The sequence below is a fragment of the Cryptotermes secundus genome, unplaced genomic scaffold (assembly GCF_002891405.2).
Source record: "Cryptotermes secundus unplaced genomic scaffold, Csec_1.0 scaffold328, whole genome shotgun sequence".
Classification (NCBI taxonomy): domain Eukaryota; kingdom Metazoa; phylum Arthropoda; class Insecta; order Blattodea; family Kalotermitidae; genus Cryptotermes; species Cryptotermes secundus.
In genome coordinates this window covers 399,688-424,753 of record NW_019744110.1, presented here as the reverse complement: position 1 = coordinate 424,753, position 25,066 = coordinate 399,688, and the positions used below count along the sequence as shown (strand labels likewise).

The 25,066-nt window shown below is 40.3% G+C and overlaps 1 protein-coding gene across 1 annotated transcript in view; it reads left to right on the top strand.

Annotated features, from left to right (window-relative positions):
- The window catches only part of LOC111874437 (KH domain-containing, RNA-binding, signal transduction-associated protein 2), a 405,584-nt gene that overhangs the window by 216,708 nt on the left and 163,810 nt on the right, over positions 1 to 25,066 (top strand). The window contains exon 2 of the mRNA XM_023869949.2: positions 13,332 to 13,486. Within this exon, the coding sequence (XP_023725717.1) occupies positions 13,332 to 13,486 (155 nt within the window). The remainder of the gene's footprint in view (positions 1 to 13,331; positions 13,487 to 25,066) is intronic.

The following is a 25,066-nucleotide window of genomic DNA, read 5'->3' as shown; positions in this document are numbered from 1 at the left end:
CTCCATGAACTTCTCCGTTCACTTCAGTTTTTCTAGATCTTACACATTCGGTAGGACTCCTTGGGCGGGTGATCAGCTCGTTGCAAGGCCTCTACCTATATACAAACACAGAAAAACTCACACACACAAACTAAACATCCATGCCCTGAGTGGGATTCGAACCCACGATCCCGGTTTCCAAGCGAGTGAAGACAGTACATGCCTTAGACCGCTCGGCTACCGTGACCGGCACAAAATATTATTAGTGTTCTCAAATCAAGACAGGTGAGATGGCTGGGCAATTAGCACGAATGGAGGAGAACTAAGTATGGTAGGGAACTTTCACCAGGAACCTAGAGATTCTAGGATGTGAGGGAACCGAGAGTCAAATTGGTTTATATGTAGTTGGATGCGCCCTGTTTTTTTCCTTTGGCGCTACAGCCCCAATTTGGGTCTTGAAATACCTGCATGAAACTCTCCGTTTCATTTCGGTTTACTAGATCTTAGACATTCGGTAGGACTCCTTGGACGGGTGATCAGCTAGTCGCAAGACCTCTACCAGTAAACAAACACAGTAAAACGCGCGCACACACACACCAAACATTCATCCCCTGAGTTGGATTCGAACTAACGATCCTGGATTCCGAGCTGAAACAGTGCGTGACTTAGACCGCTCGGTTATCGTGATCGGCGATGCGCCCTGTTACATAATTAAATTCACGAATTTATGAACATAATTTGTCTGTCCTATATTAACCTAAGACATGTGACCTATTCCATTTTATGTTACCTTTTTTAAGTTGTTTGTACGCTATGATATGTTTCAGTGTTCTGTTAACTTCTGTTTTTCTTACATGTTCTTTACAATTAATTCTGTAAATCTTTGAATATCTGTTAAAGGAATCACAAATAAATTTTTTCTTCAAATTTTTTTTATGATGTGACACATCATGAATTTTATTTGTGTAGCTGATAATTCGTTTTCGCTTGCATTACACATCTATACGACTACACATCACTTTTAATATAGCAGTAAAGTAGATGTTCTGCATTCAAATTCTACAATATTTATTTCTTCCACTTCCATAGCTAACTGCTACGTATATTTGGCGTTCCGGATTTGCTCAGCTCCGCGAAAGCTTTTACTTTCATTTCCCTACAGACTTCGAACGGCTGAAAGAGACTAGAATTTATGCCTTAGACTTCCAAATCCTTGTTTTGAATTCGGATCCTAAGCTAGCGCTTCCCTAGCGACAATGGCTGATGGCAGCTTCATTTAAATCGTTTCGCTTTCCCTCTTCTTTGCTGACTGAACAGTGGAGCAGCTCTGTAAGATCAGAACCCTCATCTGTGACTTCAGCAGTGGGAGCCTACCGCTGTCCTTGGTGCGGCGAATAATTATTGCCTGCAATCACACGTCACTTCAATGACGGTGATCAAGTTTTCATTTCTCCTATATATTTACCAATTAAACGACTTATGAAATTGATCTCTGGACAACCATGTTTCAACTGAATTATATAAGTTATGATTATAATTATAAAGTTTCCGTCTCAAAAGAAAATCGTTTTTCAGAATGGCAAATTTTCTAGTTTATTCCAAGATAATTTTGAGCAATGCAATTATGGATCAATTATAAAATTTTAATTATCTCAGCTGTGATATATAAAATTATGATGAGGATGTTAACAATAATGTAAACAAGATTAAAACTTCAGAATGATCCAGAAATCAGTTAATTTCTTAGTAAAATATTCAGTAAAATATATTTGAAATTTCTTTATTTTTTAATTAATTTACAAAAAGTTTTCAAAATGAAATCGTCCATGATCAGTGAACAACTCGCAAAGCTGTATTACCGTTCTACAAATTTACTGGCCGGTTTCAATCTTAACATTCCCGTCAATACTTCAGAACCTTTTAGGTCAACTGATTTTTGGAATATACTATGTATCAAGAACACTAATAAATGAGAGAAGATGAGATACATTTATGGCAAAGCCGGTATTCGTAAGCTCCTAAAGGAATGAATCTTGCTGCGCTATGGAAATTAAGGATTGGAAAGGAGTAATGGTATCAGAGTTAAATATTCAAAATATGTAAAGTGTTGCAGCAAAACAGAATAACAAATAAGGACATGTCCGGAATTTCTCTCAGTGGACTGGATAACACAACGTTCGTTTCGACATTGTGTGGTCCTGGAAAGATGATTTGGCGTACTGTCGCCAGGTAGCGTGTTTCCTGCTAACAACAGCGCAAAGGAAACAGTTGCTGCCAATAGAAACTTCCGCTCACGATGCCCACTCATGTAGAAGCAAGCGCTAGTAACCATGTAACGAAGACAGCATGTTAGATCGTCTCACAAAGTACCTATTCACCTTACATCGTCTTTAAGCGGCCTCCGTAGTCTAGGAGTAACGTTCCCATCTCATGACTCGAGGTACGCGGGTTCAAACCCGGCGGAGGTCGTGGAATTTTTAAGGGCGGAAAAATTCAGGGAACAAGTCCTCCGGGAGGGACTTTAAGCCGTGGGTAAAAGAACCTCATGCCTCAAGGAGGTCTCTGAGCCAAATTACAAGGACGTTTCCCGCCCAACAATAGTCTCTAACGCCTCTGGTAGATGGGGGAAGCATCTAGATACCGCTGAGCCAGTAGAGGCCGAACTCGCTGGCTGAGTCGGGACTGATGGCACGCACCAGAATCGGTAGGGTATAGGGACTGGTAAAATATCACAGGGGGACGTATAATAGACCACTGGTCGAGGTGCATGGGGAAACCCACCCCCTCCAATAATAATAATAATAATAATAATAATAATAATAATAATACATCGTCTTTCAGGGCCCTCTGCCGGAAGAAGGAAGGATCTGTTGAAGCTAAACACAGACCAATTAAGATGGGCGATAAGGCTATTTACAGGACACTGTCACCTTAAAGGACACCTTTTGAAACTGGGACTGACAGAAGATCCCACTTGTGAAAGGCACCTATTGTAGAAGAGGTTGAATAAGTGACACATATCCCACGTGACTGTAAGGCCATAGCTTATTTAAGATTTCATCACCTTTGCCCGTAGTTCGTGGAACCAAGTGACTATTAAGACGCCCCAATAAATAGGGCCCTATATTTCATCCGAAGTATAGGATTAATAAAAAGCTAATTAAAGGGCAAGCACAATAGATCAGTGATGGTCGCGGTACAAGGGCCAAATTGCTATGGCCCACCCTTACACATGCATACATACATCGCCGTTGCAAGTTTGGTAATGAACTGCCATTTAAGTAACCAGAATATTAACCGCTGTTATCCGGGCCCGCAGTTAGACTTTATCCCACACTATCTGTCCGCCTTGCACAGATATTGCAGTGCCTAAGCACACAGGAAACGATGAGGTAAAATTTCAAGTAATATAGACCTTGATATTATACAAGCTGTTTATACACTGGACCCGAGGTTTGGAGCACCTGATTGCCGTCTGTTGTTAGAGAATACAAATGGATTCCTGCCTCTCCAGGAATCACTCTCCAGCCCGTAGCACGTCACATTTTCTCATGGGATATGGCTGAGTCAATTTGGCACTGCGGCCACTCTTTGTCCTGTTGTACTAGCCCCATGATAGGAAATGATGACTGCGAAGTAATCAGTGGAATACGAATTGGAAGGGTCAACTGAATCACTTGGAGAAAACCTGCCCTAATACCACTTTTCCAACCACAAATCCCACACGACCTGACAAGGGCACGAACCCGGGCCGCCGCGGTGGGAAGGCGGTGAGTAACCGCCTGAGCTATGGCACGGTCTAGCGCGTTATCTAACTCTCTGAGCTGCCTCTGCTCTTCAGAACCCATTTCTTTTAAAAAATCGTTTGAATTTCATCGTCCATCTGCATAGTCTGCCAACAGAGAATTCTTGCATACTTTTTGCTTTCTCCATTCGTGCTATATACACTGCCCAATGTTGTGATCATTGTAACAAAGTAATGCTTGGCTAGACCTCTGTTAATACGCCATGGCACGTATCCCTGTGACTAACTGAGGAGATGCGTAAGACAGCTTCGATAATATTCAATATGAAGCATAGGAAGCAGAAACGTGAGTTTGGTCTGGCACCAAACCCACATAACAAAGTCACAAAATGCCTCATAATTCGTAAGCATTAACTCGTAAAACCTTCTAGGGTTTGAGGTGTACTGGTAAAGCCCAAGTCTCCAAAGTACAATGCCTGCCTATATTTATGTAATTTAATTTTAATTTCAAATTTAATAATAATTCCTTCTGAAGATGATGGCTGATAACACACCACAGGGCTGCAAGGCATGGCACTTCATTATTGGTCTTGTCTGGGTGAGGCAGTATTAGTCTTCAAATTAAATGTTAGGAGGAGTTTCATGATCAGTCAGAAGTAAATAATAACACCCAGACCCTAGGGGTGAGAAGTGAAGGTTGCGGTAAATTATATCACATTGAGAGCGACGATATATATAGTGGCGACTTATTTATTGATTAAAATTCGTAATTATTTTATAGAACATGAAGATTCGTATTCACAAAATTTCGTCATTATATTCTGTACTGAGTAATTTAAATACAGTCTCCAAACCCAAATCAAATTTCCCTAAGAAAATCAGTTTTATTGTTACTTGCAGTATGCTACTTAAGACCGAAATTCCCTAACTGTCCCTTTCTTTGAGGTTTCTGCGATAAAAACTCTACTTAGGCCTATTTCACTTCCTCCGACATATGACGTACATCCAAACCACCTCCGTACTCCAGATATAAATACTGGAATATTATTGTGACGCTTGACTGCATTGTTTTCTCCAGTACACTGTTATTTCACCCCTAGTAGCCTACATTCCCAAAGGCACTGAGCGTCTGAAGGGCAGAATATCTAATAATAATAATAAGACGAATTGACACAAAGTTTCCAGTAAATAAATTCTCCATGGAAATGTAGCAATTTGGCCTCAATTTAGCCAGTCCAGCGAAATAGCGACGAATTCCTCGCGTGAAACCCTCCAAACCCGTACGGACCCGCAGCGAAATCTACAAGCCCACAGACCAACAAATTCAGAAACAAAATCCGTTTAGCTCAAAAAAGACGCCAGAAATCGTGCCTGTCCTTACGAACACATCCTTGCACGTGTGTTATATATTGACATTCATGGGATCAAAATTCCCTTTCGGAAAGAGAGCAGAACTTTAAACTTCAAACCTGAGACTTTAAGTCGCGCTCCCCTGAGCAAGACATCTAAGGACTTTTCGAAAATAACATTTAAGACCAACACCGATTTCATCCAATTTCTCTTCAGTGAGCAAGCGGAATTATTATTCGGTTGGTTTTTATCCAATAACGACTCTGTCCATCTACATTTATTTATGACTGCACGTTTTTTTTCATATTTCGAAATCCAGCATCCTGTAATTTATGTTAGACCCTTCTTCTTAGTTTTCACAGTTGTACATGAATACTCTTGTCAGTACGTAACTCTCACGCGCCATAACGTAACGTGACTGAATGTTTAATACAGTATCAGAGGCTTGGGGTTACGATGAACAGTCACGTAATGCTACGATCGATTCAAAGATTTATTGGGCCGATACTGATGAGAAACCGTATTGTGTAGAGGCTATTGGCAGGTCGCCTACGAGTTCGAAAGCGAGTCGTTCATGCTAACGCGAGTGGCGTGTGTCCCTTTCGCCGGTCCGGCCGAACGATGAGCTGAGATAATATACGTGTAATTATGAGAAAACGTAATTATATTCGGTTTCCCTTTAAATGTAAAATAACAATGTGGAAATTGCACGAAATATTTGATCTGATTATACTTGTTTTGATGAATCGTTACAGCATGAATCTCGAAATGTTATGGTGAACCTTTATGAAATAGAAACTGTAAGGCAATAAACTGTGGAACCGTAACTAAACCATAATGTCTGCGAATGTTACCACGAGTAGTATTTTTGTTCGATTACACCTTTAAATATATAATTCATTGCATAATAATTTCGGTGCATTTATTGATGAATTTCGTTTTTGACGAGTATTCTCTTTCTGCTGTTACTCGCCATGGATTAGGTTTCCGACTATTCCATTTCCTAAATCATTTCATTTTTCATAAGCACTAAGTCCAGGAAGTCCATTCCTATAAGCATATTTGACCATTCGTCACTGTAATCAAATAATAAAAAAACTCCCAGCGACCTCCGCTTGTCGGCGAATTTAGTGTCAACTTTAGCGAATAGAGGGTGTCGCGTGGTCTGCACAACGGATTCCCACGGACGTTACTTTCGGTTTTTATAGCCCGCTACTTTTCCACTCAAGCATCTCTTCACTTATCTTCATGAGAATGAGTGGACCCTGTTCCAGATCAACTACTTCTCAGAAAATCTGGTAGCGCTGGGAATCGAACCCCTGACTTCTGGATCTGTAGCCAGGAACTCTGACCATTAGACAACAGAGGCGGTGTAATCATCTAATNTGCCTAAACCCAGAAGACAACTTTCTTCATCTAATATCAAGTTTAATGAATAGATTGTTGTGTTACGGTCTTTTCAAATAAAATTCAAACTATACGTAGATTTATCTTCAATTAATTTCGATAATTATACTTATAGTCGCTCATACACCGTACTGTTATCCCTAATTAATATTAATAATCAACGCAACGCTACAAACCACTGGCTCGCCAGAAGATACCTCGTGTTCTCCTAAAGGCAGCAAGAGACGCTGTGAAACCACGTGGATTGGAGGCTGCAGAGACCCTCAGACTCGCGCGCTCACTATAGCTGGAGACAGACGAGTCATTAGCCTTATATTATGCGGAATAAACTGCGTATGTGAAGGTCGTTGTCTTTAGAGAGTTCCAAGAACATTAATATGAAATTCTGTCACAGGAACTGCTAACTCACATTTACTGCTAACTTTCTCTTCCTGTTGAATGTACGAGTTAGTAACCTAATTGCTACACCGTCCTTGCCAGAATCTCCTTGCATTCCTTTTACTCTTCCTGCTGTAGGCCAGTAACTCCATGATGTACAATAGACCACCTGCCTTCACATACCGTATCTAAGCCAGCTCTTATCTATAGCAATGTCTTCAACTACTCGTACATATTAACGATCCAAGTTTCCCCGTGTGTGGTAATGACTTCAGTTTTACTAATGAGTTAAGTTTCCACGTATACCTCTTGTTCGTTCTGTGTCTAATGTTACATATTCAGATACATGCAGTAATGCCTGGTATACTAATGATCGAACTTTCTCAAGAATTGCATTACTTATTTATTTATTATTTGTTTTTGTCTGATGATGCATATTCAGCAAACCAACCAACTACACACTGCAGTAGTTCTGCTAATCAAGAAACTAATTTATCACTTCTATAGAAGTCGAAAAGGCACAGTTCTGTTCACAGGAGCCCGACAGTTGACCCTACTCTTAGCCTGTTTTAATCAATTCCCATTTTGAAAGTTTTCCTCTCTGGCGTAGAATCAGATATGTCCATATTTAATGTTGGTTCTCTAATGTAACCCCTTCCTTCAAGTTTCCAGACTAAAGTATACTGTACATGTTTCATTTCCCTTCGTGTGCTACATGTTCTTTGAATCTTATCCTCGTCACTCATGTATAATTTTTCTGAGAATATTATGTTAACACTAAAATTTATCAAAGTTTTTTAACTGTGTTCGGAGACAAGCGGCGGTCGCTCGGTCGGTATAGTTCGCTTGCGGACTAAAACCACGGAGTTTGTTTGATCAATTCCATCTATCCATTACATATTTTCTCTTGTGTCCTACCTGCTAAGTCAGCATTTCCGCGGAGTATAGGCATATTCTTGATTGCCTGACACTCTGTCTCTCAACATGCGTACGTGATTGCCAGAGAAGACTGAGATCGTAAGTTACAGTACATTTAGTCCTGTTTAAAACACCATGGAGTTTTATATAGGTGTAAGTTCTCAGCCATTGCTGATCCTGGTATTATATCGTCATGAAATGTCAATTTTATTCTCCAGCCAATCCTTCCTTGGGTAAATGAGCCCAGTGCCCAATCTCAAAAAGTTGTATGGGCCTCAGGATCATAGGCGCAGATAAAGAAATTTCTCTCTTATTTGAAATCGAAAACCTTACGTCAATGGCTTAACCAGTCATTTTTCTAAGTTATCCCGTAGGATGTTCGGGCGGAAAATGAACATATGAAGTAAAGAAAATGCAAAATCGGAAATTATATACTTCGAAACTCTGTGCATTACACAGTGGAGCACACATATATTCAAAATTGCCTACTTCATATATCAGCCAAGGAGTTGGCCCTTCCTTCGTGCCTGTTTCACAGAGCCGCTGTTCCTTCTTCGAACAAAGTGCAGAAAGTGAACGCGTAATAGGAAGGTCGTTTTTGCTTCTTTATTTACATTATTCAGAGTTCTTAATTTATATTGTCTGTATATATCAGTTCAAAAAACTGTTAAACAGTGTGCCTCAAAGGATACTGCACTCTTTCTGTCAAAAGGAACTGTTCTACAGAGAATTTCTGTATAATGTGAAATAGACTTTGGCTTCTTCCTCTGATTTTCAAGTTACATTTGACACAAATTTTAATCGGTGTACATGTACCGAAATAAATGTAATTGCAATTCATGTCTACGCAGTGTTGCACATGAGAAGTACCTACGAGTTACAAGAATATATATGTATCTTGAATGAATCTGAATGTAAGATATCTGGTACTATGTATCGAACAGCACCACCAATTGTGTTTGCAACTTTCCGTGGTGGTGGGATTTGAGTGCTCTTGAGAGCTATACAGGCGGTAGCGTAGCTACTGGTAGAGTCACCTATGTCGGACAGGTCAAGGGGTAGGAGCCAGACAAAGAGATACCCTGGTCCTCCAGGTTGGGTGTTGGGCGTGAGCAGTGGCGGCTCATAGCTAAAATTAGTGGGGGTACAGCTCCAGAAGCGCACAATTCCATACAAAGATTTGGCTACTGACATTAAGCTTAAGGATTATATATTGTATTGTACAAGTATAAAGAAAGAATTAAAGAAAAAAGGACTCATTATATAAATGTTATCGATAATATCAAGTGGAAATTGGGGTTGCTGCAGTTCCGCGGTGCCTATACACGGGCCGCCCCTGGGCGTGAGGTTAAAGAACACTCACACCGTAAATACTAAATTGTTGAGAAACCACATATTTAGCCTCGGATGGATGAAGGATAGAGAAGAATGGAGGCAGATTGTTCAGGAGGCCAGAGCTCACCGTGAGCTGTAGCGCCGAGGGGAGTGGAAGGAAAATGTATCGAACAGACTGCCTTTGTTAATCATATATATAAAATATTTTTCTGTATACCTCTTTATTCCCTCTGTTATAATTTGACTCATTTTTTATGACAAAGTGTTACATGCAACACAAATATATGCCTAACCTTCTTGTCGCAAGTAGGGTGTCTACAAAAAGCGACCACTTCGAGGTCTATAACTTTGTTACCTTGGCATAATAGCTATTGATTCAGGAATGATTGCATATCAAGAATAATAAAATAATACTATTATCAGGACTTCATGTCCCTTTAATGTCGTATAAATATATTTATCTGTACTGGAAAAGCGTACAATTACTACAGCAAAATATTATTTTATAGCTAACACAATTTACGAATAATCGCTTTGAAGAACGGACAATATTTGATAAGCGTTATGTGTTTGTGAAGCGTTATTAACAATTGAACGATAATACACTCCATTAGATTTTACAGTGATGTCTTCATAGATAATTCAGTCTGACTGTAACACTGCTAATCATACGTGAAATTAGTAATCACTGATGTTTGTGCAACTGTCCTTTTTTGACGTCAGATTTTTCAGCAATAACTTTGTGTTGCGGGCCGAACAATTCCCCTCCTAAATGAAGCTTAACGCTGCGTTGACTAGGGGCACACAGAACAAACGCAAATTAGTTTAACCTTCGAAACATAAAGTTCAACTAAATATTTAAAAATTCAGCTTTCCTTCTCAAAGAGAACACCCTGCATCATAATTACCAAGATCAACTCTTGTCTACTGAAATGCTTTTTATTCTCTAATAATGAGAGATACACAAATACAATCTGTGGGGAAATTACTGTGTTTCTGAGACCTGAGTCAGGTTGTTCGTATGTTTGCCACTGTTCTTTAAATTGTTAATTTGATATACATCAGTTTGCTCCTTCTATTATATTTTATCTACTTAGTTTTGTAGGTCAGCATAGTACTGATATTAAATTTATTCATTCTATAATCCTTTCGTTCATTTAATCAAATGTTACATTATATGCCTCTACAGACCTCAAGTCATTTCACTCTTTTCCAACATCTTTCATTACTTACTTATGGAGCTGAGCCTTTCTTAAAAGAGAAGCCAATTCTGCAGCTACTCCGAAATTCCCAGCATTTTATGGAACACGAAGGTTTATTACCGTGTTCACAAGAGTCCTCCACTGGTCTCTATCCTGAGCCAGGTCAATCCAATCCATACCATCCCATCCTATCTCTCTAAGATCCATTTTAATATTATCCACCCACCTACGCCTTGGTCTTCCCAGTGGTCTCTTTCCTTCTGGCTTTCCCACCAATATCCTAGATGCATTCCTCTTCTCTCCCATTTGTGCTATATGCCCTGCCCACCTCATCCTCCTTGACTTGATCATTCTAATTATACTTGGAGAACAGTGTAAGTTATGAAGCTCCTCATTATGCAGTCCTCCAGCCTCCTGTCACTTCATCTCTCTTTGGTCCAAATATTATCCTCAACATCCTGTTCTCAAACAGCCCTCAGTCTATGTTCCTCCCTTAATGTCAGAGACCAAGTTTCACACCCATACAGAACCACAGGAAAAATTACAGTTTTGTATATTATAATTTGTATAATTTTGGACAGTCGACTAGAAGACAAAAGGTTCTGGACTGAATGGTAGCAAGCATTACGCGAGTTCAATCTCCTCTTAATTTCTTTCCGAAAACAGTTAATCAGTGTTCGGTATCATTCCGCCGTCCAGAATTGTCTTGAATTTTTGAGTGGCAAGCTTCACTCACAGCCGGTCACTCTAGCAAAGCGGTCTGAAGAGTGCACTGTCTTCGCTCGCTCGGAAGCCGGGATCGTGGGTTCGAATCCCACTCAGGGCATGAATATTTGGCGTTTTATGTGTAGTTAGAGGCCTTGCGACTAGCTGATCACCCGTCCAAGGTGTCCTACCGAATGTCTAACCTCTAGTAAACCGAAATGAAACGGAGAGTTTCATGGACGTAGGGCAAGGCCCAAATTGAGACTGTAGCGCCAAATAAGAAAAAAGAAGAAGATTCACTTTTCTTCCTTAAACCCCTCAGATTCCCTACATCTGCATGCTTTTTTGGAGCCGAAGTTCCACCCAGTTCTTCATCTTCCTGAGCTTACTTTTTCACTTTACTTGTTTTCATTCTGCGCTTGATTCAGCAATTCCTTATATGTAAGCCCTGCTCTGCATGTTATATCCGTAAACTTACTAATTAATACCCTGGCTATGTAACACAAACTTTCAACACTGTTAACTAATACCAAAGTCTGCAGCTTGAAAGATCCTAACGCACATCTATCCACATCCTGTCCTCTCAAGATCCAAGAGAGCTTACATCAACCCCCTGTCCTCTCAACCCATTTCCCTAATAGCCAGCGTAATGTCATCTTTCGAAGGTTTTGCAACTTGTGTAGCTGAAGAGATGTCGCTGTTTCAAGAAGGAACAGAGAAACGTTGCCTTTTTAATACGGTCATATAACATTTCCCTTTAACACAACAAAAATTTGGGTTTTCGGTCAACCTACCTTTCTCAGATTTAATTTATTTCTTACCGCTACACTTTTCGGTCCTCATGGAACCATCATCAGACAGTATACTCGTGCAATACGACAAGGTTAATTGAACTCCCAACATGCACCCATATTTTTCTGCAACGCGTCCATATTATGAAAGTTATAGAATTTATATATTACGTTACAATGTACTACGTATTTTCAAAAATATTAGAAATTACACAAGGAATGTGTATTTAAAAGTATTAGCAGATAGTTAGGTATTAATATGTTAAAAGGTACTGTATATTAAGAATACTGATGATGGTTCAATGAAGACCGAAACATGTAGTCAATACAGTTTGTCTGAAAACGCATTTTGTGTGTGTTGAAGGATAACCTTACCTAACCATATGTTTCTGACACACAGCGGGATGCACACTGTGAAAATAGCTATCTCTGTACCTTACCGATCGTCCTATTTTCTGCTTTCCATGAGGTCCCAAATCATAAATCTATAAGCATCTCTCTCTTTTGTATCCAAAGTACTCGTTCAGTCATCCAAATTTTCTTTATTTTACTGCCATGCAGATATTAGACAACCTTCATATGTCACAAAGCGCCATCTTAGGTAATATCTTAACGAGATGATTATTAAAGCCATTACAATTCTGACGGCTTGTTTACACAGGAATCATGACCTTCTTTTCCCCAGCACTAGTTGGAGGTGAGTGGTCAGCTTCACTCCTCTGCCGTTTTACCCTCGAGGAAAGAGCCACAGATATCAACTGGATAGGATGTTGGGTGGGCCTCAGAGCCAGTCTGAATGACTTGGAGAAGAGAAAATTCTTGTCCCCACCGGAATTCGGCCACCGACTCCTCGGTAGTCCAGCCAGTAGGCAGCCGCTTTACCGACTGCACTATCCCGGCTCCTACATAGAAATCATAAGGCAACTTAATGTAACCTGATCCGTACACTACTTCAGAAGCATTAATATAGACAATGCCGTTGCCATGAACCTGCAGAAACTGTCGCTCAGTTTCCCCAGGAGTCTCTCTATAAATTCTTACCTGCCCGTATGTACATGGGTCAGCAACACGAAAGCGTGCATTTAGCATTGAACAAAGCTCCTCATGTCCTAGAGTCTGTAAACAGACGGAGGTGCAGTCACAGAATCCTCAGTGCCGACTGAATAGCAGTCTGGGTGGGTCTCACAGCCAGTCTGGACGAGAAGGGATAAACAAATGCTCTTGACTGGAATCGAATATGAGCCTTCAAGATAGAAACCAGTAACTTTAGCGGTTGAACGGTCCCGCCTGTATCTGTGACCAAATCTAAATAGCGCACATTTCACGTTCTTTTTTTTTTCTGAAGAAGAAAATTAGGCATCCTGAAAAACATGGCAGCTCTACCCTACCCACACCAGAACTAATCGGTTCCAGTAGTGCATTACGAGGAGACTGCGAATAAAATTTGTGCCGGAATAGAGACGTGAATATTCATCACAGTAGGACAGAGCAGTGTCATTAACGACTGCTTTCTTCCCGCAGATGGCAGCAACATTAGTGAGAAGAGTTTGAACGGTTCGTCAAACGCAAGGAGAGGTGGAGACGGGGTGGAGCAGCGCCGCATGGTGGACATAACGAGAGACAAGCCCATCAAAGTGACTGTACGGGTCGTTGTGCCGGTTCGAGACCATCCAAAGGTGAGTGAGTACTGGGTGACTGTGCTTGGAGTTTGCTCTTCACTGCAAGATAATGACGGAGTGTGAGTGAGAATGTACCTCACACATACACTTAACGGCTGAGTTTCGATGAATCTCCAACATTGCAAAAATGCTTTAAATTAAGATTAATATGATACATATGCAAAACCTGGTTTCCTGAAGTCGTATTTCTAGTTCTATCAGGAATACAAATATTCGTAACTTTCTAATATAAACGTTGTAATTTTTTTAAACAAAAATTCAAGCTCTTAATTGAGTACCGCGCCATGAGAACAAGCATATATAGACCCAAGGATTGTTAATCCTTTTGCCAGATTGAGGTGAACAATCGGCTTGAACACCCGGCCTCTATATAGGGAAGTATACCCTCGTTACACACACAGGATCTTGGGTAAGCCCCAGATCGGCCTGGACGTCGTGGCAAAGAAATTTTCCCTTCCACTGTCGGGAATCGAATACTGCAATATAGTTCACCTTAATTGGAAAGATACAGTTAAGGAAATTGAAAATTACCTCGGTTCTATTCAAATTATAACTCTCATTCTCCTGTTTCTATAAAAAACTCTTCATCACTTAAACTATAAGCTTATTTATGTATGGTTTATTAAATTGCTCTGAAAATGGCTCAATATTCAGCATTGAATTCTAGCAAAAATAGCGAATAATTAATTGAAAGGGATATTGTAGGAAGCAGTCATGTCCTAATCTCAGATAGTGAATCGGAATTTGCTTGGACGGACTGAGGAAAATCACGAAAATATCAGTCAGGGTAGCCGGTCTCCGGGCCTAGACTTGAAACCCTGACCCCACAAATATGAAGCAAGAACGTTACCGACTCGACGGCAATGTTCGTGCTTCCCGTCTTATTCTTATCTTATATTTATTCCTGGGGCACGCGGTAGGGTAGTTGGTTGAGGCAATATGCTACAAGGCGGAAGGTCGCGGGTTCGAGTAGAGATAAAGAGGATGTTTTCAATTGACCTAATCCTTCCAGCCGAACTATGGCCCTGGGGTCAACTCAGCGTCTAACAGAAATGGGTACCAGGAACCTTCCTGGGGTTGGGGGGGGGGGGGGTTAAAGGGCGGCCGGCGCGTAGGACTGACATCCTTACCGCCGTCTGTCAGCCGATTGTCTGATAATGTGAGACCCTCAACGTCTCACAAACCTGTGGGCCTCAATGGCCTGTTACAGGGATAGCTTTACGTTTTTATATTACTGTTAAGCAACGCTTTCAATAGCTAAACTACATGGAGTTGACTTTCCATATCATTTCATTTCAAAAGAGGTGAGCCATTTTAGCGAAAGTAATAAAAATACTCTTACATTTATAAACTGTGTCCTCTTTTGTGACAAAGGACGAAGACGTGGCTCATGCCAGGACAGGAGAAGTGTTTCTCCTACGCGGCCCTTAACATCACTTCAAAATCCAGTGCTACAAATGCAGCGAACCTGTAACCTTAAAGTTTTTCAAGTACTGTCCGTGACAGCGCATTGATTAATTCATTCGGATGAATTAAGGACGCTGTTTGAGCTCTATGTATTATGTAGCGTCGAACGAGACAGGGAGATGATATTTACCAATGATTTTGTAAGGATCTGAAAGGAGATAATCATTTCTTATCCGCTCTTCTGCCAGGAGAGATTGATGAAAGCAAGAAATCATACTGGCCTAGTGCTTTACACTACACCAGCCTGACCGGTGTCACCTTGTTACTAACTAATACACGGACAGGTCATGCTGGGCCCTGGTCCATGTTTTCCTATAAATTCAAAATGTGACAACGTGGTGTAGGATAAAACGACTTCGAAGCTGTTTATGAACATGTAAATACTGTATGGGTTGAAAGGCAGGAACGGGTCATTCCACTTCGTTGTCAACAGAATCAATGGAAAAGCGTGTGAAATATAATTTTCTGTTCGTTGCAATCATTCGTGAAATTACTCTGTGTTTCATTGCAAACTGAACGATTTTTGTTACACGTGAGCTGAGTCTGTCATCTTTATGTGCCCACTGTAAGGTTACGCAGTACTCTTTTTTTTTTCAAATTATAAAAGAAATTAATCTAATTCTTCGACGGCGTCATCTGTTTTCGGGTCGGTACTCTTCATATTTTCGAGTAGGCCTAAAAGTAGATAGCCTACAGTAGGTTTCAGAAGTTGCTGCCACAAAGCAGTAACCAATTTTCGTCTTATCCTACCAAGCTGCACAATTTATCGCTACGTTTTTCATGTTACCGTCTGGTTAGACAGGTGCATGATGTAATTTTTGACAATTTAATTCCGTTTTCTAACACGAGCAGCGAAATAAGTATGTCGAATTCCTACATTCTCAAATCTGCATTCGTGCTCTCTTGTGTTTCAGCTCACTTTTGTGAAGCGGTAACGCAAACTGACGCCAAATTATTACTGTGATACTTTTATGACATTAGTAAAATATTATTAATACCTCTGAATAACGTTGCGAGTAACAGATTTAGAGGTGGATATCGTCTAGTATTGTTAATAGAGATATAAAACTACAGCCAGGAAGGGGCAAGCATTTTTCTCTTCACCACTGTGCCTAGAGGAGCCGGGGTAGCATAGTTGGTATACCGACTGGCTACGGGCTGGACGACTCAGGGGTCGGAGTTCGAGTTCCGGTAGGGTCAAAAATTTTCTTTTCTCCAAATCTTCCAGACTGGTTCTGGGGTTCACACAATCTACTATCCAATGGGTACCGTGGGCTCTTTCCCCGGATGTAAGTAGGCCGGGGTGTGAAGCTGACAACTTACCTCCATCTAGTGTTGAAGTTAAGAAAATATGGATCTATACTTTCACTCCCCCATACGCCTTCATGTCGTAGTGATTAATTCGTTGAGCACAGGGACAACTTTGTCTTTTTCTCATGGTGTCTAGACCCGTTCTGCCGTCCACCCAGTATCCTGCAGTTCCTTCAACTTCTCCGATTGGGGCGGCGTGAGATTGAGGGGCTTCAACATGAAGGTGACTATCAAATCTTGCCCCGAATAAGCGGGGCTTTTCTTCCTCTCCCCCATACGTCCTCACTGAATGGTGGTTAAGCACAGTAAAACTTTTACCTTTACGCAATTCGAAATCCTGTGCTCTAAATTTGAGTATAAATTCTCTGTTTTTGTTTGAATAGATAAATAATATCGTGGCGATATACATGACAAATTATTGGAGGTGAGATTGTTCAGTCAGTATAAAGATGAGCTACAGACTGGACCGCCAGCTTTCAATTCCAGGCAGAGCCAAAAGTCTTTTCTCTTCTCCGCAGAATCTAGACCATTCCTGAGGCTCACCCAGCTTCCTATCCAATGGGTACCGGGGTTCTTCCTTCAAGAGTAAAAGGGCTGGGGCGTGAAGCTTACCACTCACCTCCGTCTAGTGACGAGGTAAAATGTTGCCGGAGCTATACCTCCACTTCTGCACAGGTTTTCATGGCGTGGGGCTTAATTAATTACGCACAGATACAACTTAATTTTACCTGTATGAAACCATTGTTTTAAGTAAATAGATGTTACAATTTGACGATATAAATTATTCCAAATCCTTCACTCTCCCAGATGGCCCAAGAGTAACCCGATGTACATGTGTTTGGGATGTTCTCCAGTTCCTAGTGCAACAGTTTACGAGCTCCCGGGAAGTTCAGGTTACGTAAAGTTAGTATTTCCTTCCGACGCCATGATACTGGATAGTTCGTCACTACAGGTACTAGCTGAGGACTTTACGACCGGGAATGGATTTCCATCACAGAAACTGAGTCTGTATTTCACGATCACGTCCAGAATGACCGTTGGATCATGCCAACTCGTTGTCCAACTTACACCAAGGACCCTTCATCAAAGGATAATTCCACAGGACTGTAAAACTCACAACTCACTTCCTTCTAGTGCCTCCTAGGTTAAGAATCCACTTTCATGATATGATGCTGAAAGCAAGGCCGTTACCTGTTGCATTTATGTCCCTCTGAAAGAGGCTTCAAGCCAAATAGCAGCGTGCTGTGGGGGGAGGATAGAACTAAGTATACTAAGACCGCGGAAAGAAGTCCCATGAATAACGGGAATGCCAGCGCTCAAGACACCCCTCTCTGCCTTCTGCTGTATTTCCTTCTAGCCTTGTTTGCTAATACCAACCAGCTCAGAGCTCTTTTCGTTAACGATGTTATCACTGTCAATATTCCAGTGCACATAATTGCTAAACGACTGGAGGGGAATGCAATGAAGTACGCTTTAAGGGGAACTGTAACATGTTGAGCGCGATGTGGAGGGGGTAAAGCTGTTAAGACATCTTACCGCGGTCTCAGTATAACCAGATGGAGCCGAGTACTCCTTGAGAAACTAGTAATCTCTTAGCGAGAAGAAGAGATCCCCACTCTGTGAAGAACCCGAATATATATTACCGTATTTGAAGGAGCTGTTGCTGAACCCAGTCCTGAGCAAAATGAATTCAGTCCGTACCCTCCAGTCCTACTTCTTTTGCTTGCATGATTGAACTGCTTGTTCAGTAGAAGTCAGTGTTACCCTTGCATTCTTCATATACTGAATTCGAAAACACGATCTCTCGAACGCAAGAAGTCCTTTAATCGATAAATATTCATACTACGTCTTGCCCAATAGTATCTGCATAAGTATATTTAGAATGATCAACTCAAGGAGGATGAGATGAGCAGGGAATGAAGCAAGAATATGGAGAAGAGGACTATATAAGGTAATGATGAGAAAGTCATAAGGAAAGAGACCACTAGGAAGACAAAGACGTGGGTGGGTGAACAATATTAAAATGGAACTTAAGGAGACAGTATGGGATGATACGGATTGGATTGATATGTCTCAGGATAGAGACTAGTGGAGGGCTCTTTTGAACACGGTAATGAACCTTTGGGTTTCATAAAATACTGGGAGGTTCCTGCGTTGCTGCAAAATTGGCGGCTTCTCACGAAGGTCTCACTCACTACCTCGACATTTGCATTGCAGTAGACGTTTCGGCTTGCTCAATCGCTGTCCGAATACGAATATTTTGTAGTTTGTTCTGCAATTTTGCATAAAATATTCCTCCAGTAAAACTGGCAGTACACGACTCAAGCTTTATTGTGTTTTCTAATCCCTAATGCCTACCGGACGAAGCCAACAAACCTCGTTAATTCCTCGCGTATACGCCGCGTCCTCTGGTTACGTTGGCGTGCAACGCCTTCAGAATCTATGAGACGAGAAATATATTTCGTGTGGTAAAACGGAAAACAGTCTCGGCTTATCTTAAAGTTTTGGCCTCTGCTGGCATTGGCTTGGAGAGCCTTACTGAAGCTTAAAACTGTACGATAAAATAAACTTTGTGCATTATAATGAAAATGGTATAAAACAGTTTTAATCATTCTCAAAAATACACTCATGTTGATATCCAAAGTACATTATTGATTCTTGCTAATATTTACTTAAATTATATATGTTTTTATTAAATCAAACACTGATAGCTCAGCTTCGCCTACTCACAATTATACACCAGGACATTCTTTGCAAGCCTTAGGCTTTATATATTTCTGTCGCAGTTTTTCTTCACAGTCAAGCAGAATGTTGATATTCGGTCAAGTTTAATACTGTATCATAAAAGGAACTGTATTTCCAGGAGGTTAAAATTGATTGTGGGCTAGGTCCTTCTAACGGAGTTAGTTTTAAATAATTTGCTCTTGAAACTTCAATAGGAATTATAATAATCCAAATAAATAAATTCCAGTATCGATAAAATACAAAATTTAAGTTTTAAGAAGATTTTCCAAATAACAAATTTTTATGAAACAAGGGCAGCTGAAGGCAGAGAGCATACTGGTGGCAGATGAATGTACTACTCATAATCTCATGCAAAATCTCTGCAATATTATAGCTTGGGAAATACTGTATAGTTACTACAGAATACATTTTTACTTTTAGACTTTGCCTATAATTGATAGGCTGTTTAAAACATTATGTATGAAGTCATTAATTATAAAATAAGGAATGACCCCGAATGGATATTTTGTTATTAAATTAAGTTAAAATAATTAAATTGAATTACAATTAAAATGCAGTCAATGATTTCCAAGAGATGTATTTCCTATTTGAGGGCGAAATTTATTCTCTGTCCCTTTTCATCAGGAAACTCAACTGTCTCATTCTCCAGTCCATACAGTTCTCTGGGTGTAGTTTGAAGTTGCTGCCACAGAGCGCGCCTCGGTCTGTCGACATTTGCACACAAACAAAAGAAAACAGATGCGCGGATCCACTGAGATATTACGACTCTTCCTAAATCATTTCTCGTATTATTTTATCTACCACAACACACATCTGTTTTGACATAAAACTGTAGCGGAAAAGAGTCTGTTTCTCTTAAAAGAAGCTTCAAAATTGAATGAAAACTGTGATAAAACTGAATTAAAGATAAGTTTCGGTATGAAGCACTGACGTTAAAATATTACTAATTCGAATGTTTTTTTGTTTTTTTTTTATAGATCTGATACCTTGACGTAACCCACATCAGCTCCAGGTCTGTGTCTTTTTATGCCATGATCCCTCTTTCCGCCACATTAAAATTTTGCCATTCACACCCTCAGCAACAAGATGGTGGTTCTTTCTCATGCTGTCCATATTTAATAAGGAAATATGCGCTCGTAATACTGGGTTATTTTCTTGGCGTTTCTGCTTGTGTTCATCCTGATTATTTTTTAACTAAATAATTTTATATAGTATTAAAATCATACCACTTGTTTTCACCGAACATCTACCACCAACGAGAACACTAACATGGTGACCATTTTAACATACGAGGCGATACTAAATCTGTTTAACCTATTAAAGCCCAATGGTTCTACTGGTATATGTGCTTCAACATACGAGAACTCTGCGTTCTGTCCACAGTATTTATTTGAGTGTTTCATATGGATCAGTAAAAAAACAGCGATTTTTTGCCTAAATATCATTAACCTGTTAATCTTTGTAACGGAGCCGTTACCTGTTTCTTGTGAGGTACAAACTGAATTTTTATATATGTGGAAGAGCTTTAGTCTCTAAAGGATTAATGCCAATAAGAAAAGAAGACCATCTGAGTCCATGTACACACAGAAGCAGTAGATAACACTGATACCACATTTACGTTCAGTTAGTTTTTAGTTTAATTATTACCTTATAGTTTTACTAATTTTTGAATAGCCAGTGCAGTAGTATCAATTTAGGACCCACTACCTGATGGATTAAGATGGAATGTTTGGGTTCCTGCCTCATAATTCGCTGATTCGATTCTCGATATTGGACCGAGTCTATTGGTAATTCACTTTCACATCTCATGTGGAACTATTGTGATAGTGTCTCAGAACAACCACTACGGCTTTCTTCTATGTCCTTAACAACACATCCTTCATCCTCATCGGTGTTTTATGGTCTACGCAGTTCAGAGATTGTCGTTAAATACATCAAGAAATTAATAAACTTTTGACAATAGAAGGACAGGGGAGCATCAAGTGTCGTTGGGGTAGAACACAAACATATCTATGTAAACATTTAATTGTATTTCAATGTCTCGGCCTGACAGAAATTAATTACCTCGACCAAAACAATTAAAGAAGTAGTACTCAAGATTCTGAAATGCGAACTCCAGGAATCTGTGTAGATGTAGAGGTTTACCGCCGAAACTTGGGAGAATTTGGCTATCAAGATGTGGATTGTGAGCAGGCAGAATTCGAAAGAAGAGTTGCTTACTAATACGCGAGTCAGAAGAGAAAATTATTGTACGAAACTTTCTGTTAATTTACAAAATCATTCATTGTCCAATATTTCAAATTTTATGTCTTAATACTGACACCCGAAGATTACAGCTGTTTACATGAAGAATATTTCTCGTAGTGTAAATGCGTAATCATTGTAAGAAGATTCTTGTCCCGAAGATTACTCACTTCTAGGATATGACGCCGTATATTCTGCTAGAAATTTAAGGAAATTTCGGGGTAACATGTTTCTATTTGCTCGACTTACCCTTCGACTAGTGCATTTGTCCCAGATATCGGCAAATTTTACCAGAGAGCACACCGTTTCACCCTTCATTGCCACAACCGAGAAAACCTTGATCTCATGCTAATTGCCCCAATTTTACAACTCAAATCTCATGAGTACTGCGGCATCGTTTCCAGTTACATCTCTCAGAGTAACTCAGAAATATCAGTACAAATTTATAATTAAATATGTTTCTGCTTAAGCAGCGAAAGGGTACAAGCAGCAACGTAGTTGATTGAGGCAATATGCTACAAACCGGAAGGTGGCGGGTTTAATTCCCGATGAGATCAGTGGATTTTTCAATTGGCTTAATCCCTTCAGCCGCACTATGGCCCCGGGTTCGACTCAGCTTCTAACAGAAATAAGTACCGGGGATCGTCTTTGGGGTAAAGGAGGACCAGCGTGTAAGGCTGACAACTTCGTCGCTATTTGTGAGCCGATTTTGCAGAGAACGTTGGAGAGTCAACTTCTCACAACCCTATGGACTTCCACGACCAGTTACAGGAATAGCTTCCCCTTTCACTTAAGAACCGAAATCAGGGTTTAGAAGAAGTGAAAGGAGGTTGGAGAAAACTGCATAATGAAGAGTTTCATAACTTGTACTCTACTCCAAGTATAATTAAGATGATCAAGTCAAGGAAGATTAGATGGACAGGGCATGTAGCACGAAGGGGGGGGAAGAGGAATGCATATAGGATATTGGTTGGAAAGCCAGATGGAAAGAGACCACTGGAAAGACCAAGGCGTAGGTGGGTGGACAATATTAAAATGGATCTTAGATAGATAGGATGGGATGGTTTGGATATGATTTATCTCTCTCGGGATGGGGACGAGTGGAGGGCTCCTTTGAACACGGCAATGAACCTTCGGGTTCCATAAAATATTGGGAAGTTGTTGAGTAGCTGCGCAATTGGAGGTTCCTCAAGAAAGGCTCGGTGAGTGAATCAGGGGTTTGAATGGAATCCTGCTCGAAAATATTAATTGCGTGCGTTGTTCAGTCCAGTCTGATTTCTTATATCCGAAGGGCATAATCTCCGGTCTCAGTGAGATTTCGGACGCCTAGACCGGAATCAGACTGTAATCCCAAGAATAATAGAAAGAGTTTGTTTGTACAAAAGACGTTCAGTAGAAATTACGTGATAAGCACTGATTAACTAATAAGTATTTAGCTGAATGACAGGTATGGACCTATACAAAATGCGCACTTATTATGGAAACTTACGAATAGAAGTGTTTTACTTCAGTTCTCGAAACTTGCAGAAGCAGAGGCCAACAAATATTGAATAGTCTGATCTTCTGTTGAAAAAGGAAGTAAGTGAGATTGAAATCCTTTTACAGAAGGGATTTTATGTACTTTCAGAATGCTAATCCTACATGAAAGCTGAACCTGTCTTCATTGCTTAGAGCTCTTTCTGAAGTAAAAATTTTATTCCACATCTGCAGAGCAAAACGAAAAAGAGAATCCCAATATACCGTGTTTGGGGTGCGAAGCTCTGGGTCGGCTCAGTCTCAAACCCAAATGTATCTGTTTGCAGAGGGATGACGTCAACTGGATCACGGATCGCTTACCCAGAACTGTCAATTGCTTGTCTGAAGTAGCACTTTTTGAAAAACAGAACAGAACAAATGAACATATAAAATATTTTAAAAGTTTTTATTTTAGAGTTTACATCTCTTATACGCCTGAATATCATTTATTGCAGATACAACTGCACTGTATACAGATCTGCGCTATACACAGTCACACAAACACACAAACAAACAAACAAGCAAACAAAATAAACTTCGTGGTTTTAGTCCGCAAGCGAACTATACCGACCGAACGACGCCGCTTGTCGGCGAAGTTGGTGTCGCGTGGTCAGCTCAACGAATCTCCACGGCCATTAATTTCGGTTTTCTTAGACGGGAGCTGCTATTTCTTTGAAATAGCTCCCCAATTGTCCTCACTAGACTGAATGCACCCCTTTCCAGACCAACTAATTCTCAGAAAATTTGGTAGCACTGGGAATCGAACCCGGATCTCTGGATTTGTAGCCAGGAACTCCGACCACTAGACCACAGACACAGGGTTTTAAATTCACACAGTTGTGATTATGAAGAGTTCTATCTTTTGGGATATTACCTTGCTCTCTGTTTTAGGCTGGTTTCTTTCTTGGCTTAGTTTTCGACTCTGAAAATTTAGGCTATATTTTATTCCGAAACGTTTGTTGACTTTCAACGGACTAGCGGCATTATGTTCCACAATGTAGAACTCTTCAAATTATATTTCACTTTACTGTGTTAAGTAAAGAATACATATTTTCTTTAAATGACATATCCTTGAAAGCTGCGAATGCATTTCCCGCCTTAACTATATTCTGGAAGATATGTAATTAAGCTCTTAGCAAAGAAGTCCTCCAAAATTGCGGAAACGGAAAGCTTTGCAGTAAGAGGATGTAACTTTTCTGTGGGAAATGAGACGCTTAAATTCGCCAGTGTTCTATTATCGGAAATTACTTGTTTTACCGTCTGTGCATGCTGTAACGACAGCCTTGCAATTCCACGAGACAGAATGCTTTGTACCATGCAACCATTAAAACAGCAGTTAAAGGAAACGAAATGAAAAAGGACCATAAATTTTTTCTAAGTTCGGCTGATTAAAATTGAAACTGACAGAGTAACAAATTTACAGACCCATTTTCATGAGTCGTGCTAGAGAAGAAAACTACACAATTTGGTTTTCTTCATGTCTCCAAGAGTTCCACTTTGTTAAGTCTTCTCAATAGAAAGCTATCCGATTATGATTTGAGGAATTACGTTTCTATATGGATGATTTTTTTTCCTTTCTTTTTTTAGCAACCTACCCTTACTATCTCACCAAGGCCTAATCAATGTCAGGTAATGTGGGATTTGTAGTTGACAAAGATGCATTGGGGTAGGTTTCTTCGAGTACTTGGGTTTCCCCTCCCAATTCTTATTCTACCGCCTGCTCCACACTCGTCATCTATCACCCGGGGGTGGTATAATAGGCCAGTTAGTGGCCGACGTGCCAAGTGGACTCAGTCTCACCCACACCGAGAAAAGTAAAAAATAAAAAATAATCCTTACTGAAGACAGTATTTGTAGATCATATCCTATTCTACAGGAACGGGGGGTAGGACATCCCTTGTGAGGCATCCTCCTTCGCAGGATAACACAGTCATTAATACAGAAACTTCCACGGCCCGACCGGAATTCGAACCCATGTTTAAAGCCCTTGAGCTCCTTCTACTGCCCAGCCACAGAATTCAGAGGCCGATTTCAGTAATTACGACATAGGAGCAAGTTGTATTCGAACCCCAGCCTGTCCTGAGACTACTGGTGACATTCTTCATTTCTTAGAAAGATCTAACCTCAATCACTAGACGATTGGTGATTAAGTTTATCTTTTTCAAAGGAACCCAGTTGAGTACGTGTCTTCCCCACTCACCTGAGGATGGAAACAGATCTACTTCCCGAATCTTCATGTTATTCTAGTTTCTAGAATACCGGACGTTGGAGAAAGTGCAAAAGCCCAGTAATTCT